General features: G+C 45.6%; 1 protein-coding gene across 1 annotated transcript; it reads left to right on the forward strand.

Moving 5' to 3' along the window:
- Nucleotides 1-281: 281 nt before the first annotated feature.
- On the forward strand, nt 282-1235 carry LOC115088690 (olfactory receptor 1G1-like). Its single transcript, XM_029596944.1, has one exon. The coding sequence runs from the start codon at nt 282-284 to the stop codon at nt 1233-1235; it is 954 nt and encodes a 317-aa protein (XP_029452804.1).
- Nucleotides 1236-20133: the final 18898 nt, after the last annotated feature.

Raw genomic sequence — 20133 nt, forward strand, 5'->3', positions numbered from 1 at the left:
TGATGGACCCTTGGTCTGACCCAGTATGGCATTTTCTTATGTTTCTAATGCTGAAGGCATTCCTGAAGTTGTTAAGGGACAGCACAGCAGTAGTCAGGATTATGCTACTACTATCTTGCAATGAACAATGGAGATTTTACAGCTACTGGTATTAAGAATGATGACTGATATAATGAAATAAAGTCATTTCTTAAACTGGAGAAGCAGAAGATGATGATCATATCAATATAATATTTTACTCTTGCTAATGATGATGCAATTTTTACAGACCAGCTGGACAGATGGAGCCACAAAATTGGACAACTGTGACAGAGTTTCTACTCTTGGGGTTCTCGGACCTCCCAGAACATCAGATTTCTCTCTTTGTGCTGTTCTTCACCATGTATTTGATCAACCTACTAGGGAACACAATAATGATTACTTTAATTGCCACTGATCATCACCTTCACACTCCCATGTATTTTTTCATCAGTAACTTGTCCTTTGTGGACATGTGTTTCAGCTCAGTCACTGTACCACAGATGCTAATCAATATCTTCTCGGAAAATAAAGCCATTTCATACACTTCTTGCATGGCACAATTATCCTTCTTCATTAACTTTAATGGTATTGAAGTGGTGCTGCTTGCTGTCATGGCCTATGATCGGTATGTGGCCATCTGTAACCCTTTGCACTACCCCATGCTCATGAATAAAAAAATATGTCTTTGTCTACTGGGAGTGTGTTGGCTCAGCGGAGCTCTGAATTCCTTGTTACACACCATCTTGATGTGTCGTTTGTCCTTCTGCAGTTCCAACAAGATCATTCACTTCTTCTGTGATATGCCTCCACTATTCAAGCTTTCCTGCACAGACACATCCCTCAATGAGTTGATGATATTCACAGAGGGATCCCTGTTTGACATGGTGCCTTTTTTGTTTATCATTGTTTCTTATATTCGCATTATCTCTACCATATTCAAAACATCTTCTGTGTCTAGAAGGTCCAAAGCCTTCTCCACCTGTTCTTCTCACATGATAACTGTCACTTTGTATTATGGAAGCATATTTTTTATGTATTTCCGCCCCTCAACCAGTTACTCACTGGAATATGACCGTGTGGCCAGTGTGATTTACACGACATTAACACCTATGTTGAACTCTTTTATCTACAGTTTGAGGAACAAGGATGTTAAAGTGGCCCTGAAGAGAGCAATAAGTGAAAAAATATTGCAGAGGGTTTGTTCTGTTGCCTAACTCATCCCTCTATACTAACTATGTAGTCCTCTGGACCTCAGTTTAAAATCCTAGAATGGAAAACTCTGCCTTTCATCTTTCTTAGAATGAGATTTACAAAGCCACAATATTTTACTGCAGGAGGGGTGAAATATTGAGGGGGTAATGCTCTCCAGTATAAAAGCGTAGATATTTCAACACAATATTTTTCACTGTGGAAAAAAAATGATAAAATGTATTGCAACAAAATGGTAAAAAATGGCAGTCCACTTGTCTGAGACTGCCATTATTTTAAAAAATCCTTCCTCTCACTGTTCAGAATCCACCATAGGGTCTTGTGAGACTCCCATCCACAGCCTGCTGCCTTTAGACATGGCATAGCCTAACAAAAGTTAAAATAAATAAATGTTATTTTGTGTGATGATGCCCTGTTCCAAACCTCTCTCCTTTTCTAAGTGAATGACCCCAGATTCCAAAAACCAACCCCCCAAGGTTCAAATCCCAACATATATCCAATTCCTCCCATACCCTCTTCCATAGATTCAGTTCCTGGTTTCAGTTCCTGGATTATTCCCCACTTACCAAGAAAACAGATCCTGACAGTCTAGGGGGTCCCAATATTCCCTGCACCTCAAAGAAGAATCTGTAGAGTGCTAGGGGCCGGGCTGTGGTATAAGTACTAAGCGGGAGTGACATCAGAATCGGGCGCCGTCCAAGGTCTTCCCACGCTGGGCTCTTTAAATCAGGCCGAATTCCAACTTTCAAAATAGTACCAACCGGACTTTACCCATCACAACCAGGCCAGGATCTAGGAGGCATCTTGACTGCCAGTAGACCACTATGGATTCTTCTTTGTGGAAGTGGGACTGAGAGTGAAAGGCGGCAGGGGTGAATGGTAAGGCCTGAGGCCATCACTAGATCATCAGGTTCTATTTTCTTTGTATGAGAGATGGAGAGCCTATTAGAAACTAGGGATTAAATCTATGGAAGAGGGGGACGGGAAAAGGTTGAATGTCTTGGAGGAGTTTGAACTAGGAGGGATTGGGTTTTGGAATCTGGGGTAATTTATTTGGAAAGGAGAGGGGTTTGGAAGAGGTGGGGTGTCACTATGTGAAATAAAATCTATTTATTTTAACTTTTGTTAGGCTGTGCTATCTCTAGAGGTGGCAGGGGGGTAGGTGAAGGTCTAACAAAACCTCCGGGGGGATTTTAAAATTTTGCAGGAGGTACCTTTGGCCCTCAATGTCTTTTAAGAGACATCTTGGGGACATCAGGATGCACATTAGTGTCCTGTCATCCCAGGGAAAAAATAACTTCAACTACTTGAAATACCATTAAATATCACAGAGGGATTTTTTTAAATCAGCCATGTTATTTTATTTGCACTAGATTGACTAGGAATTAGCTGCTTTGCATGTATTTGCCAATTTTATTCATTCAAAAGCATAGAAAGCAGCTAATTTCAATTGGGGGTGTAATTTTTTTTAATGCATGATTTCACAAATATCGCTCAATATCACCACAATATGGTAATATTGTACAATAAAAGCTATTTTATGTGTGTTATTGCCTTATTACAGCTTAACAAATCTATCTATAAATTTGTTAAAATATGGGGAAATATTATATGTATAAACATACTGGGGCGGATTTTAAAAGGCGCGCGAATAGCCTACTTTTGTTTGCGCTCCAGGCGCAAACAAAAGTACGCTGGATTTTAGTAGATATGCGCGGAGCCGCGCGTATCCACTAAAATCCTGGATCGGCGCGCGCAAGGCTAATAATTTTGTATAGCCGGCGCGCGCCGAGCCGCGCAGCCTACCCCGTTCCCTCCAAGGCCGCTCCGAAATTGGAGCGGCCTCGGAGGGAACTTTCCTTTGCCCTCCCCTCACCTTCCCCTCCCTTCCCCTACCTAACCCACCTGCCCGGCCCTGTCTAAACCCCCCCTTACCTTTGTCGGGGGATTTACGCCTCCCGGAGGGAGGCGTAAATCCCCACGCGCCAGCGGGCCTCCTGCGCGCCGGGCCGCGACCTGGGGGTGGGTACGGAGGGCACGGCCACGCCCCCGGCCGTAGCCACGCCCCCGTACCCGCCCCCAAAACACTGCCGACACGCCCCCGAAACGCCGCGACGACCGGGCCCGCCCCCGACACGTCCTCGACACGCCCCCCTCCGAGAACCCCGGGACTTACGCGAGTCCCGGGGCTCTGCGCGCGCCAGGAGGCCTATGTAAAATAGGCTTCCCGGCGCGCAGGGCCCTGCTCGTGTAAATCCGCCCGGTTTTGGGCGGATTTACGCGAGCAGGGCTCTGAAAATCCGCCCCACTGTGTATATATATATATATAATTAAAGAAATGTGAGGGGAACTGAAATGATGGGGAGTAGGTGAGTCAATGTTTCCCTAACGAATATGAAAATTGTTGCTTCATGTATATTTAATACAGCTCTAGAAACCATTGTATGATCAAATATATTGTGAAATATGGAAAATATTTCAACCATTTGGTTAGAGAGGTAAGCACAAGAATCTTGACTGTTAACAACTAGTAATGGTTTTGCATATAAGAACATAAGAAATTGCCATGCTGGGTCAGACCAAGGGTCCATCAAGCCCAGCATCCTGTTTCCAACAGAGGCCAAAAACCAGGCCACAAGAACCTGGCAATTACCCAAACACTAAGAAGATCCCATGCTACTGATGCAATTAATAGCAGTGGCTGTTCCCTAAGGGCCTCATTTTCCAAGGAGTTACCGTGTGTGATAATTCCACAAATCGCGCTAACAGCAGTTAATGCGATTTGCACATTTTTAATTTTGTATTCAGGAGGCGGAGCAAATGTAAAGCAGGGAGGATTTATTGTGTGCCATGAAACAGCTGCACTGTTAATAACTACACCTCTTTCATTTGTGTTACAGCCAGTAAAAGTTTATCACAGTTAGGCCTATTTCAGGAGAGAGAGAGAGAGAGAGCTTTTAAAGCTAGGTGGAGAGAACATTGCACAAATCTCATCTTGGAGTGAGTTTCCTCACTCCGAAGGCCAGCAAATCTTCACAAGAGACCACTGTTCTGTTTGTATGTCTCACGTTGAATGTGAAAGTGGCCCCTAACCCCCTACACTAAATACTTAACCCTCACCTCAAGTTACTAGGTGGGCCTCCCATAGGGATACAAATACCTGTCTAGGGAGGCAGCACTATAGCAAGTCTCTCTCTCTCTCTCATATGTAGTAGCCCAAATTGGGCTAATAGTGTGATAGCAGCCTTTTGCATAGCTGATATCGCAATTTGCGATACACATGCTTATTAGCATAAGGTACACCCCTTTTTGGTATCGCATGCGATACCAATGCAATATTGGAAAATGAGGCCCTAAGTCAACTTGATTAATAGCCGTTAATGGACTTCTCCTCCAAGAACTTATCCAAACCTTTTTTGAACCCAGCTACACTAACTGCACTAACCACATCCTCTGGCAACAAATTCCAGAGCTTTATTGTGCATTAAGTGAAAAAGAATTTTCTCCGATTAGTCTTAAATATGCTACTTGCTAACTTCATGGAATGACTCCTAGTCCTTCTATTATCCGAAAGTGTAAATAACCAATTCACATCTACTCGTTTAAGACTTCTCATGATCTTAAAGACTTCTATCATATCCCCCTTCAACCGTCTCTTCTCCAAGCTGAACAGCCCTAATCTCTTCAGCCTTTCCTCATAGGGAAGCTGTTCCATCCCCTTTATCATTTTGATTGCCCTTCTCTATACCTTCTCCATCACAACTATATCTTTTTTGAGATGCAGCGACCAGAATTGTACACACTATTCAAGGTGCAGTCTCACCATGGAGCAATACAGGGGCATTATGACATTTTCCATTTTATTAACCATTCCCTTCCTAATAATTCTTAACATTCTGTTTGCTTTTTTTTTAATTGCTTATTTTCAGTTTTCAAAACAAATTCCAAGTATATAACCTTGTACAGAAAAATAGATATTGGTACATCTAGGTACATATATTTTCTAGGAAATAAACTTTAGGTATTCGTAAATTAACTTAAACAGTACTCAATATCAAAATTATAAGAAATTAGGAGGCAGAAGAGGAGCAACTGTATAAAGCAATATTTCTAAATAAGAAAAGGGCCACCATTGAGTAGTGCTAAGGCTATATTAACTTACTAGAGCCGGGCTAGTATCTGGAGCTTCTTGGGAATGTACCTCCAAGAAAGCTCTGAGCTGATCAGAATCATAAAATACATATTGTACATTCAAATACCTATTCGAACATTTACAGGGGTATTTTAATACATAGCTTGCCCCCCAACTGGAGAACCTCTGAGTGCAACGATAGAAAATTCTTCCGACGAATTTGGGTTGCCTTTTTAACATCCGGATATATACAAATAGGTTGCCCAAAGAAAAATAATTTCCTCTTCCTTAGAAAAAGCCTCAATATTTGATTGCACTCAGAGAGGAACGCAAAAGAGATCAATGGGGTTTTTTTTTGCGTAATTTCAGTTCCCAAAGAAGTTTCCAAAAAATTAGTTAGGTCCAAACTTGTTGATATATTTCCCTCTGGCTCCCTTTCTTCAGCTTGGGCTTGGTGTTGTATTTGTTGAAGATAGTATGCGTTCACAATTACAGGACTAGTAGACTCAGGAATTTTTAAGACCTGTTGCATGTACATCTTAAAAAGTTCTAGGGGGGAGATTCACCTCACAACAGGAAAATTAAGCACTCTCAGGTTGTGTGCTCTAAGTGCATTCTCCACCCCTTCAAACCTTTTATTCAGGACTTTTGAGAGGTAATTAGCTTCTGTTGAATGTTCTCGGTCGAAGTAATTCTTTTTTCTAATTCCTCTGCTTTTTTACTATATGTTGTGATTAATTTATTCTTTATTACTGTCTGAACCCTTGTGTCTAGAGTCACTTGTGATAAAGTCTATCGACTTTAGGGCTAGACATATTCCATTTTTTGGCATAGAAAGTTCTGCTCCTGCTGACAGAGCTCTCAAGTGGCTTTCTCCCTCTTCCAGGTTACCGCTCCCCCTCTGCACCATACCTTGTCGGGTTGCTGCCATTAGCCCCTGTTGTTCTCTCAGAGTAGTATCCAAAATCAACTCCTCCAAAGCTCTTCCAGAGGTCACACATCTCATTCCTTCCTCTTTTCGGATAACTCCGGGGCTTTTCTCCTGGCCCTTGGCTTCTTCTCCACTTCGAACCACTGTTGAGGCAGTCCCCACTACTTCCATATTTATCGGGGGAGCTGGCCTTCTCGGCTTGACTGTTTGCTTTTTTGACTGCTGCAGCACACTGAGCTGATGATTTAAAAGTGTTATCCACTCTGATGCCTAGATCTTTTTCCTGGATGGTAGTTCCTAATATAGAACCTAACATCGTGTAACTACAGCAAGGGTTATTTTTCCCTATGTGCAACACCTTGCACTTGTCCACATTAAATTTCATCTGCCATTTGGATGCCCAATCTTCCAGTCTTACAAATGTAATGTATCACAATCCGCTTGTGATTTAACTACTCTGAATAATTTTGTATCGTCCGCAAATTTGATAACCTCACTCGTCGTATACCTTTCCAGATCATTTATATATATATTGAAAAGTACCGGTCCAAGTACCGATCCCTGAGGCACTCTACTGTTTACCCTTTTCCACTGAGAAAATTGACCATTTAATCCTACTCTCTGTTTCCTGTCTTTTAACAGTTTGTAATCCATGAAAGGACATTGCCTCCTATCCCATGAGTTTTCAGTTTTTTTAGAAACCTCACATGAGGAACTTTGTGAAATGCCTTCTGAAAATCCAAATACACTACATCTACCAGTTCACCTTTATCCACATGTTTATTAACCCCTTCAAAAAAAATGAAGCAGATTTGTTAGGCAAGATTTCCCTTGAGTAAATCCATGTTGACTGTGTTCCATTCAACCATGTCTTTCTATATGCTCTACGATTTTGATATTTAGAATAGTTTCCACTATTCTTCCCAGCACTAAAGTCAGGCTCACTGGTCTATAGTTACCCAGATCACCCCTGGAGCCCTTTATAAATATTGGGGTTACATTGGCCACCCTCTAGGCTTCAGGTACAATGGATGATTTTAATGATAGGTTACAAATTTTAATTAATAGATCAGAAATTTCATTTTTGAGTTCCTTTAGTACTCTAGGATGCATACCATCCTGTCCAGGTGATTTGCTAGTCTAGTTTGTCAATCTGGCCTACTACATCTTCCTGGTTCACAGTGATTTGGTTTAGTTCATCTGACTCATCACCCTTGAAAACCATCTCCGGAACTGGTATCTCCCCAACATTCTCATTAGTAAACACAGAAGGAAAGAATTAATTTAGTCTTTCTGCAATGGACTTATCTTCCCTAAGAGCTCCTTTAACCCCTTGGTCATGTTTTATCCTATTTTCTTCAGATGGATCTGTTATGCTCAGGCTTGTGGACCCTTGGCCGACAAGAGGGTGGTATACCTTTCGGAGGATCCGTAGGCTCTCTTGTCGGGTGGCAAGGCAGAACAGGAGCCGGGACCAGCTGACCCTTGGCACTGGAGGCTGAGGCGAATACAGAGGCGATGAAGAGACGAGATGAGGCGCTGTGTCTTCACCACTGGTGGTCTGCGGTCCCCCCCGGGAGGAGCCCGTAGGGACCCGACCGCTGGGACTTAGGTGGACCTATGAAGGTCAGAGCAACGGTGCAAAGGCCAACTGGAGCTTCGCCCTGGAAGACCGCGGTCCCCCCGGGACCCGGGCCACTGGGACTTAGGTGGGCCCTTGGAGACGGAGTCTTGAGGGAGTCCTAGGTTGAGTGCCAGAGGGTCGTCGCTCACCAGTCCAAAGTCGTGCACCAGAGAATCACCGCTTGCCAATCCGAAGTCAGGAACCAGAGAATCACCGTAAGCCAATCCGAAGTCAGGAACCAGGAAGACAAAGCAGAAGCCAAGCTCGAAGAACTCACCAAAGCAAGCAGACTGGACAAAGCTCACAGGAGACGTTGCCAAGTCAAGGAATGAGCAGAGGAAGCCTCCCTATATACTTCCTCTGCTCTGGATCATTGGAAGCAGGTGAGTCTAGTTAAAGGGACCAGGTCCCTTTAAATGCAAATGAGTTGACGGTGGCCATCTTGGATCCCATGGCGGCGGCCATCTTGAATCTCCCCGGTGGAGGAGAGACGCTGCAGGACGGCTTCCCCTGCAGCAGGCAGCACGGGCCCGAGTCGGAGCCCTCCCCCGGGGCTTTCATGGCGCTGAGAGTCAGGTAGGGGAACACGGTCGTGGGGCGCCACGGCCGCGGAGCACAACAGTACCCCCCTCTTTAGGGCATCTCCCTGGAGGCCTGGGTTTGGACGGGTGGTCCCAGTGGAACTGGTCCAATAGGCTCCGGTCCAGAATGTTAGCCATGGGCTCCCAGGAGTTCTCTTCGGGACCGAAGCCCTCCCATGCCAGCAGGTATTCCCATTTCTTGCGATGTTTTCTCACATCTAGGACTTCCCGAACCTGGTAGGCGAGGTCGTCTTCAGAGGCGACAGGTTGGGGAGTAGGAGGTGTGCTGGAGGGCCATGACAACACCAGAGGCTTCAAGAGAGAGACATGGAAGGTATTATGTATCTTAAGAGATGGAGGGAGACGAAGCTGGTAAGAGACTGCACCCACCTGCCGGATGATGCGGAATGGCCCGATGAATCGCGGAGCCAGTCGTGAAGATGGCAGCTTTAAGCGGATAAATTGTGTGCTTAGCCAAACCTTTTGGCCCGGGCGGAGAGGCGGGTACGGTCTTCTGCGCTGATCAGCGTACTTCTTAGCTGCCTGGCCGGCGTTGACCAGGGCACGCTGCGTGGATATCCATAGCTGGTGCAGTTCTTCAGCCGAGAGCTGGGCTGCGGGAGACGGTACCGTAGTAGGGACAGGCATAGGCGGTCGTAGCTGTCTCCCATAAACAATCTGAAACGGGGAGGACCCCGTAGCCACAGAGATGTGGGAATTCAGGGCGAATTCGGCCTACGGTAGCAGACTAGCCCAGTCATCCTGTTTTTCGTTCACATATAAGTGAAGGAATTGCTTCAAGGTCTGGTTTGTTCTCTCTGCAAGACCGTTAGTTTGTGGATGGTAGCCGGATGTATAATCTAGCGTGACATCGAACTTCTGGCAGAGAGCCCTCCAGAAGTTGGCCGTAAATTGAGGCCCTCGATCAGACAAAATGCCTTTAGGTAGGCCGTGAAGCCTGAAGATGTGCTGGACGAACAGCTGGGCCAGCTGGGGTGCTGATGGCAATTCTGGCAAGGGTACAAAGTGCGCCATCTTGCTAAAACGATCGACTACCACCCAAATTACCGTGTTGCCACTGGATAGTGGCAGGTCCACCACGAAGTCCGTCGCCACGTAGCTCCACGGTTCAGAAGGCGCAGGTAACGGTTGAAGTAAGCCTGGGGTGGACTCGAAGATTCTCTTGTGGCGGGCACAGGTCTGGCAGGACTCTACATAGGCCCAGACATCCTTATTTACCTTTGGCCACCAGTAATAGCGGCGCAGGATCTGAAGTGTCCAGGATTGCCCTGGGTGACCAGAACAGTGGGAGTCGTGGGCCCATGCCAATACTTGTTTCCGCAAGCCCGGAGGAACTAAGGTTTTCCCTGGAGGGATAGTCGTGGTAGCAGATAAAAGGAGGCGGGATGGCTCGATGATGTATCGCGGTTCCTCTGAGCCTTCAGTAGATTCAAATACCCGGGATAGAGCATCAGCCTTGATGTTCTTCTCCGCCGGTCTGTAGCGGAGCACAAAATTAAACCGGGTGAAAAACAGGGCCCAGCGTGCTTGCCGTGGGTTGAGCCGTTGTGCTCGGTGCAGGTATTCGAGGTTCTTATGATCCGTATAGACAGTGAACTGATGCTGTGCCCCCTCCAGCCAAGGGCGCCATTCCTTGAGAGCGACTTTGATTGCCAACAACTCCTTATCGCCTATGGCGTAGTTTCTCTCTGCTGGGGAGAACTGGTGCGAAAGGAAGGCACACGGACGAAGTTTGTGAGCCTCCGACACTTGGCTCAAGACGGCGCCTATACCTTCCGAGGAGGCGTCTACTTTGATGATGAATGGGTGCTGAGGATCTGGGTGCCAAAGGCACGGTTGTTGCAGGAACAATTCCTTGAGTCGATGAAAGGCAGTCTCCGCTTCCGGAGGCCATTTCTTAGGGTCCGCGCCTTTTCGGGTTAGAGCACTCATCGGTGCCACTACAGACGCGTAGTGAGGAATGAACGATCGATAATAATTGGCAAACCCCAAGAACCTTTGGAGTGCCTTCAGTCCAGACGGCTGGGGCCATTCTCGAATGGCTTGCAGCTTCTGAGGGTCCATACGGAAGTCTTCGTTGGAGATGATGTATCCCAGGAAGGGAAGGGACTCCTTCTCAAAGAGGCACTTTTCTAGTTTTGCGTATAACTGGTGTTCCCGGAGACGTTGCAAGACCTGGATGACGTGTTGCCGGTGTGCAGACAGAGAATTCGAGAATACTAAAATGTCATCCAGATACACCACTACGCACTTGTACAGGAGATCCCGGAATATCTCATTCATGGTGTTCTGGAACACCGCGGGAGCGTTGCAGAGTCCGAACGGCATCACTAAATACTCGTAGTGGCCGTCTCGGGTATTGAAGGCCGTCTTCCACTCATCTCCTTCCTTAATTCGGATGAGGTTGTAGGCCCCTCAGAGGTCTAATTTGGAAAAGATCCTTGCACCCTGTAGCCGGTCAAAGAGCTCCGAGGTGAGGGGCAAGGGGTAACGATCCTTGACCGTAATGGCATTTAAACCCCGGTAGTCGATACAGGGGTGAAGGCTCCCGTCCTTCTTCGCGACGAAGAAGAAGCCCGCCCCGGCCGGGGATTTAGACTTCCGAATGAAGCCCTTCTCCAAATTCTCCTTGATATATTCACTCATGGCCTGCGTCTCTGTGGGAGAGAGGGCGTAAGTGCGGCCCCGAGGGGGTTCCATGCCAGGGAGGAGTTGGATGGCACAATCAAACGCTCGATGGGGTGGAAGTATCTCTGCCCGTTGCTTCGAGAAAACGTCCGCGTACGCGGCATAAGGAACTGGTAGGCCAGGAAGAGTGGTGGATGCTATGGAGCAGGATGCTGGAATCACAGAGCATAGGCAATTGCCGTGGCAGTTTGGTCCCCAACGAGCCAGCTGCAAAGTCTTCCAATTGAACTGGGGTTCATGCTCCTGGAGCCAAGGAAGGCCCAAGACGATTGGATGGATGGAGTATTCCAGGACATAGAACGACATCTGTTCTTGATGCAGGACCCCAGCTCGCAGCTGGACGGGTATCGTGGCATGTGTCACCCGTTCTGGAAGTGGCTTCCCTTGAATCGAGGAAATGACCATGGGGCAGAGAGGCGCACTTGTGGAATCTTAAGGTATTCCACCAGGCCCTTCATTATAAAATTGCCACCGGCGCTGGAGTCCACTAGAGCTAGCGTGTGGAACTCCCCGTCTGTCGAGGATAACGCCACCGGCAACGTCAGAGAAGGTGCGGGTGCAGTACGGCCCAGGACGAGACCTCCTTCAGGTCCTAGGCCCGAGAGTTTTCCGGACGTGCTGGACAGGCAGCTATTCGATGGCCTGCCCTGCCGCAGTAAAAGCAAAGTCCTTCTCTCTTTCGGCGTTGCCGCTCCTGTGAAGAGACTCTCCCGCGACCCAATTCCATGGGTTCCTCGGCGGGGGCTTGAGGAACGGTTGAGGCGCTCCTAGGAGGGGTCGGGAGCTTCCTCGCTGCCTTTACCTCAGGAAGGCGTAACCGCATACGACGGTCCACGTGGTTGGCTAGTTCTATTACACCATCGAGGTCATCCGGCAGTTCTTTTGCGGCCAGTTCATTCTGCAGGCATGAGGATAGCCCCTCTAAGAAGATCCTATGGAGGCAATCTTCCCTCCAATTTAACTCTGCGGCTAGGGTGCGGAATTCGGTTGCGTATTCGGCCACAGTCCGAGTTCCCTGTCGCAACCGAAGTAATTCCGAAACGGCTGTGGGCTTATGGATCGGCTCATCAAATATCTGCCGGAAGGTGGACAGAAACAGAGTCAAGTCTTCGAAGACAGGGTCTCTTCTCTCCCACAGATGAGAGGCCCAGATCAGGGGCTTCCCGTCGAGTAGAGACATAATATAATTCGTCTTGACTCGGTCGCAGGGAAACTGCGCAGGCAGCAAAGAAAACCGGATCTGGCACTGGCTGAGGAATCCCCGGCACAAGTTTGCTTCTCCGGCGTATCGAGAGGGTGCCGGGAGTTGCATGGGGACTCCTTGCCCCAGGTCGGGCCTGGGGTCTGGGACAGCATGCGGCTGAGTAGGGCGGCCTCCTTGAGCCCCAGGCGGAGAGGGTAGCGTAGGATTCATGGACCCTAATGCCTCGAGGCGTTGGGTGAGGCTCTGCATAGCCGAAACTAAGGCATCGAGGGTCTGTTGCTGATCCTTTAGGTGCTGGGCCATTCCCGGAATGGCCTGGCGGGCGGAAGCCTCCGCCGGGTCCATGGACTTGGCAATCTGTTATGCTCAGGCTTGTGGACCCTTGGCCGACAAGAGGGTGGTATACCTTTCGGAGGATCCGTAGGCTCTCTTGTCGGGTGGCGAGGCAGAACAGAAGCCGGGACCAGCTGACCCTTGGCACTGGAGGCTGAGGCGAATACAGAGGCGATGAAGAGACGAGATGAGGCGCTGTGTCTTCACCACTGGTGGTCTGCAGTCCACCAGGGAGGAGCCCGTAGGGACCTGACCTATGGAGGTGGACCTATGGAGGTCAGAGCAACGGTGCAAAGGCCAACTGGAGCTTCGCCCTGGAAGCCCGCGATCCCCCCGGGAGGAGCCCGTAGGGACCCGGGCCGCTGGGACTTAGGTGGGCCCTTGGAGACGGAGTCTTGAGGGAGTCCTAGGTCGAGTGCCAGAGGGTCGTCGCTCACCAGTCCAAAGTCGTGCACCAGAGAATCACCGCTTGCCAATCCGAAGCCAGGAACCAGAGAATCACCGTAAGCCAATCCGAAGTCAGGAACCAGGAAGACAAAGCAGAAGCCAAGCTCGAAGAACTCAACAAAGCAAGCAGACTGGACAAAGCTCACAGGAGACGTTGCCAAGTCAAGGAATAAGCAGAGGAAGCCTCCCTATATACTTCCTCTGCTCTGGATCATTGGAAGCAGGTGAGTCTAGTTAAAGGGACCAGGTCCCTTTAAATGCAAATGAGTTGACGGTGGCCATCTTGGATCCCATGGTGGCGGCCATCTTGAATCTCCCCGGTGGAGGAGAGATGCTGCAGGACGGCTTCCCCTGCAGCGAGCAGCACGGGCCCGAGTCGGAGCCCTCCCCCGGGGCTTTCATGGCGCTGAGAGTCAGGTAGGGGAACGCGGTCATGGGGTGCCACGGCCGCGGAGCACAACAGGATCCTTCTTCCAATTTTTGAACGATTTTTTTTGGCTAAAATAGCCTCTTTCACCTCATTTTTTAACCATTTATTTATTTATTTATTTAAATTATTTTACTATACCGATACTCAAGACGAGGTCTTATCGTACCGGCTTACAATAGAACAGGGGAAACCAATTGTAGCAGTGATAAAGACACATCAGGCAGGATTCATGGTGAAGCGTCTCTCGGCTCCTGGGGAGCCTGCTCTTTTATTGTAAATGATCACATAGCATTTCATATGATACATACGTCACATATTTTCCTGCTACAATGTTTTCCACCATCAGTGTTTATGCTGACCTTTTACTAAGTAGCACAAGTGGGCAGTAGGTGCAAGCGGTCAGTCTGCAGGCAGGGAGGGGGGAGGTCATTAGCTGGTCATGAGCTGTTCTGGTGCTTGCACTAGATATGTTTCCTGCTGACTTCCTGTTAGCTGGAGGCTGTTCATTTACTGCGGTCAGAGTATGACATTTTCTTTACACGAAGCGTAGGCCTAAGGAGGAAACAGTCAGATGTGGCAATGGAGTTTTTCTTTGTCTGACGTGGTTTTCCAGCAGCCTGAAAAGCCAAACTCCTCCCCCACACCTCGTCTTTTTCTTTTTTATTTTTTAAGAACATCTCTGTATCCAGGCCGAGATTGAGGTGTTTAGAATGGATATGAGATGGGGTATGCACTGAACGCAGCAAGCCAAACAAGGAAGCCTATCATCAGGAATGCAACAGGAAGGAGTTGTGTGATACCACCGATATGAGGAAGCCAGGACCATAGCCAGTCCCAGGGGGATGCCGGTGTTCTATCTGAGGGTGGCGCTTCTGCAATCATGGCCTCTATCTGCTCTATGGTATGTGTGAGATTTGCTTTATAATCTGATATATATATATATATATATACAGCAATGAGAATAGTCTTTCTGAGACCTGGAGCCAGGAGATGTTGTGAAATTGTGCATGTGTTCAGTGATGGGTGCATTAAGGAAGGAGTATTTTCTAGACATGATGTGGTGCAGAATTAATGTTTGATTGCAATATGGGTAATTCCCTTACCCTGAGCCTGTGATACTGTCATTATTATATTCCAACAAAAACAGCATTCATTTGTAGTCTACTATTCAAATGCATTACTGTGTAATTGACTGGTGAATTTATAAAAGACCCTTCTGTAAGTCCATGGGTAAGTAGTCCATCCTGATAGGTTAAAAAGAACTGCATGCATCAATAGTCCTTCTTGGAATGGGTTGGCATGTGTATGCAAACCCAGCAATCTGTTTGGTTCAATAGTTGTGATAAAGTCTATGCATCGGTAATGTACATATTGGATTGTCAATAGTTCTTGTTCAGACATCGCAATGGCAGGAGAGATGAAGCTAAATATGAGTATACAGAACACAATTGTTAATGAGTTGGCATTCAGGCAAGAAAAGGCAGCTAATAAGAAGTTCTCTGGAATTTTCTCAATGCTTTGCTGTTCCAGGAGTTGTGCAGATTGGTGGGATAGGGCTTTGATCTATTTCCAGGTCATCAGGGGCTGCTTTTTGCGGGGAGTCCGGTCTCTGACCGTCTGTGGGCTGTGGAGGCTCAGGGAGAAGTTTGGGATCGGGTTTTGTGGATCCGGACACCTTTCCATCTTTCCACGGCTTCATACAATGGATTGACACCCAAATTGGACCTGTGGGAGAAAGCACAGTAGCATGCCCGGGAACGGGACCATGCCAGACAGTATTAGGCAATACAAAACTGACGGTTGTGGGTGACTAACTTTAGTCCCATAATGATTATCCACGATTGTGGTCTGATTTGAATTTGATATATTTAGATAATTTAAAGAGAACAATACTTTGTTCAGCCAGTCCTGTTTAGGGGGAAGACCAATGGCATTTCCCGCTTTCTGTTTGTTTGTGTGTGTATGCTCCAGGAAGAGAAGAAGCAACATTACAAACATACTGGCTATTAGAAATAATGTTTAAATCAGCATTGATAAAAATTGCAAAGGTAGAATGACTGCAGCTAGTTCTGCTTTTTGCGCTGACTGCTGCAGCAAGATTAATAAAATTTAATGATGTCATAGTCAATCTTACAGCAAGGTGTATCAATTTTTCATTCATCAAGGCTTAAATTGTGATATGTGTTTCTTGTGGCGTTGGGTACCTAATATAGGGAAAAACTGAAATTCAGATTATTTAATGAGAGTTCATTATGGCTATAATTCTACTATTACTAATCTTATATAATGTTTTTCCACTTTATTATGAAAAACAATGAAGCAACAATGTGTCATATCAAGATGTAACAGAAATAAAATTAGATCAAAGATCAAAAATCAAAAGGATGTGTAAGAAATGGTTTTGAAAAATTGTTAAAATAAGCTGCAAAGTAAAACGTTCATCTTCACATCTCTCATGACAGGAAGACTGTCAATCTGGAAAATATTAAAATCTGGCACACAGCAAAAAATTATTAAGGTAATGATTAAAGTGAAATTGTTACATTTTTAACCTTGGAGAATCAATTCTATTATACCATTTAATAAAATCAATTTGGATTTGCAAGAAAAGACTTGGGAGGGATTGCTTTAGATGTAGCAACCTCTATCAGTAAAAAAATAAAGGTTCAGACTCCTGAATAAAGTTTAGAAAAAGAAAATAAAACTGAAGTTTCCTGAAATAAAACTAGTATTCAAAGAATTATTGAGATAACAAAAACAATATGGTACATCTGGTAGTAACATTTGGTAGAATAACACAGTGCCTCTTATTGGATGCACTATCATCACTTTATAGATGTCAACCTAGAATAAATTCAATCAATAAGATTCTGAGCTGAAGTGTAATGTGCAATACTAAGTAATTAGCATAATTAGATCTTAAACATCAAACAGTTAATTAACAAATGAGTAGAGCTTAAATATGCTCCGTTTAAACAAAAGTAACTTTTTTTTTTTTCTTATTTCCGTTCGCCGCACAAGTCACTGACAACAATACTTCTATAAGCAGCGCTGTGCCTTTTACCACAAACCTTACTTCCGCTCAGCACTGAACTGACAGAAGCAGTTTCCTTAGAACAGTGCTTTTACGCGAAAGCAACTTTTGCTACCCTAAGAGACAGTTTAACTCTGTGGTTAAAACATCCTTTCAGATTGTCAGTAACCTCAATTCAGTATTAAAAAAGTTTGAAAGCATTAAAAAGTTTTAGTTTTGAAGCCTGAGGGAAAATAGATTTGGATCAGCAGAAGATCTGATCTGTCCCGTTTGAAAGCTTCAGCGCACAGTTAAAGAAATGTATCAGAGATATATACAAATACAGAATTAGGGAGATAAACTGCAGTACTAAGTTCAGTTTTTTTTTTCTTTTCAAAAGGTCTCCCTCCCCCACACGAGTTAACAACAGAAAAGGGAGGGGAAGGGCTAGTGTATGCCGAACAGCGTTTCTCAAGAGAAAATAAACAGAGGAAAGAGAACATTCAATGAATCAATAGCCAGAATCTATCCTAATCTACTTTGTCCTAACAAAATACTAATTCTGTGCACTATTAATGTAATCAATAGCTATGAAATATAAGGTTCAGAGTACCGAGATCATTTTAAATGTGGTCCAAATTAACTTTGTGAAAAGGAGAACATTTCACATGAAATTTACAGTGTCTTAGCCAAATTTCAACACAGTTGTAACATACATTGAATCTTTTTTGATGTGTGAGGGGCCCCTGACATTCCCTGTAGGGAAATGTGTTTTAAATACGTATGTTTTGTTTATTCTGGTTTCCAATAGAGCATTGTACTGTCTCATTAAATCATTTCTCTCACGTTGGAACCGTTCTTGCTTATATCGCTGCTGCGATATTAGGAGTGCCTGGCCCAAGGTCATATATGCTAATTTCTTGGAAGACCTGGGAGCATTTTTACTGCGTACGGCACTCCGGGCGGTATTCAATTCAATTGCTGTCAGGGATACCTCCAGAGGACAAACTCTTGTTTGTGGGCTTAAGGCAAGCGTCCATCCATGAGATGAATCAACCCAAATGGTGACATAAAAAAATGAACGTTCTAATTTGGCAACTTGTGCTGCTGGAGGACCAGCGACAGGCGAAGGTACAATGACTTTTTCAACTTCCTCACTACTGTCCGTGCCTTCCTCATTATTCTCAAGGAAAATAGGCATGGATTGGAGGCAAGGGTTAGGTGACAGGTTAGGAGGTTCAGGAATCAGTGACAATTCAGGAAGCTCAGGGAAACCCTGTCTCCTTGATGCTTGTGCGGAGTTAGGCAGTGACAGCTCAGGATACAGGGAATTTATGGGTGGTGAAAGAGCTTTAGGGTAAGGCGGAGAGAGGCTAGGTTCTCTGATTTCAGTGTCTTTAGTTTCCTGAGGTTTTTTCTCTGAGGTGAACGCAGAGGAAACCACGGAAGTCCTTTCTGTAATGAGAAAGACTTGAAGTCCTTCTAATAATTCTTCTCCTGTAAGATTTTCTTTGCAAATTGGACCACACTGGCCAGGTTGTGGTTCAATTGTGCCTAGGGCCTGTTTTTCTGAATCAAACTGGGAAGTCTGAATGGGCTGCGTCATGGGTTCTGGCATGGGAAGCTGAGGATACAGCAAAGTTGCTGTTCCTGAGGGATTTTGCAAATATGGTGAGGGATGAGTGTGTGTACTAGCTGTGCTGACGGGCAGTCTGTCTGTTTCTTTACTGTCTGTGTCTAAGGACGTATGAACTAAAAGTGGTGGCTTGAGAGTTTTAGTCCCTGATGTGTTCTAGAGCCTCTGTACATTTTTTCCAGAGCAATAACTGCTTTAAAGGAGCTCGTGGATATGTATGCAGACTATTACCTATCTGGATCCAGTCTTCTACATTCAGAGTTCCTGATTCGGGGTACCAAGGACAACGACAAGCTATTTCTCTTATCAATTTTTCCATGTCCCCCAATTTGATATGTACCCTTCTCCCTTGGTGACTAAATAATGATTCTTCACTAATATTTTCAATTCTTCCGCATGACTTCTATGCTGAATTGAAATGCTATCTCCCATACTCACGAATGCTGGGGAACAAACTCGCTGAATAAATACTTACGACGGGTCTGTTGTAGGGAGCAAACTCGCTGAGAGAAAAAAAAATACTTACGTTTGCAGGAGAGAGTTTTGCTGTTTTACGATGCGCATCTAGGCTTTCTGTCCAGCCGGATGAGCAGGGAGTTGTCACGTCTCGGGTCTCGTCGTGGATCAAGGCTTAAATCACGGCGGGCTCACCAGATGTAGCAGTGATAAAGACACATCAGGCAGGATTCATGGTGAAGCGTCTCTCGGCTCCTGGGGAGCCTGCTCTTTATTGTAAATGATCACTAGCATTTCATATGATACATACGTCACATATTTTCCTGCTACAAGTGTTTTCCACCATCAGTGTTTATGCTGACCTTTTACTAAGTAGGCGCAAGTGGGCAGTAGGTGCAAGCGGTCAGTCTGCAGGCAGGGAGGGGGGAGGTCATTAGCTGGTCATGAGCTGTTCTGGTGCTTGCACTAGATATGTTTCCTGCTGACTTCCTGTTAGCTGGAGGCTGTTCATTTACTGCGGTCAGAGTATGACATTTTCTTTACACGAAGCGTAGGCCTAAGGAGGAAACAGTCAGATGTGGCAATGGAGTTTTTCTTTGTCTGACATGGTTTTCCAGCAGCCTGAAAAGCCAAACTCCTCCCCCACAACCAATTAACAACTAAGTAGAAGGTAAAGTTACATTAAACAGGGAGCGAAAACATGGGAGATGGAAGACAGGAAAGATTTTAAATGATAACAACTGGAGAGTGTTAACGATAACAACTGGAGAGTGTACCATGATGGTAATCGTTTTGCCTTCCTTCCACCTTTCTTAATGCATGGAATACATCTGGACTGCACCTCTAGGATTGTATTTTTAAACAATGTCCATGCCTGTTGAACACTTTTAAGCTTTGCAGCTGCACCTTTCAGTTTTTTTTCTAACTATTTTCCTCATTTTATCAAAGTTTCCCTTTTGAAAGTTTAGCGTTAGAGCTGCAGATTTACTTATTGTCCCCCTTCCAGTTATTAGTTTAAATTTAAAAACATAAGAACATAAGAAATTGCCATGCTGGGTCAGACCAAGGGTCCATCAAGCCCAGCATCCTGTTTCCAACAGAGGCCAAAACCAGGCCACAAGAACCTGGCAATTACCCAAACACTAAGAAGATCCCATGCTACTGATGCAATTAATTCTATAACATATACCAATACAAGGGATGCTTGTGTTCTGGTATTACTTATGTACGGTGGCTGTTATACAAGGACAGCCAATTTTGTGGGTGTCCTTCTTTTTAGCCCCGTCTATTAATCTTTATTATCCAAAATTCAATGTAGATTTTCGTGTTTTCTATTTTTTCATTTCCTTTTATCTAAAAAGATCCCCTTATCTCCCCGTTTTAGGAGGCGACCCGCTACTTGTTTGT

Source organism: Rhinatrema bivittatum, chromosome 3 (genome assembly GCF_901001135.1).
Source record: "Rhinatrema bivittatum chromosome 3, aRhiBiv1.1, whole genome shotgun sequence".
In the NCBI taxonomy this organism is placed as follows: Eukaryota; Metazoa; Chordata; class Amphibia; order Gymnophiona; family Rhinatrematidae; genus Rhinatrema; species Rhinatrema bivittatum.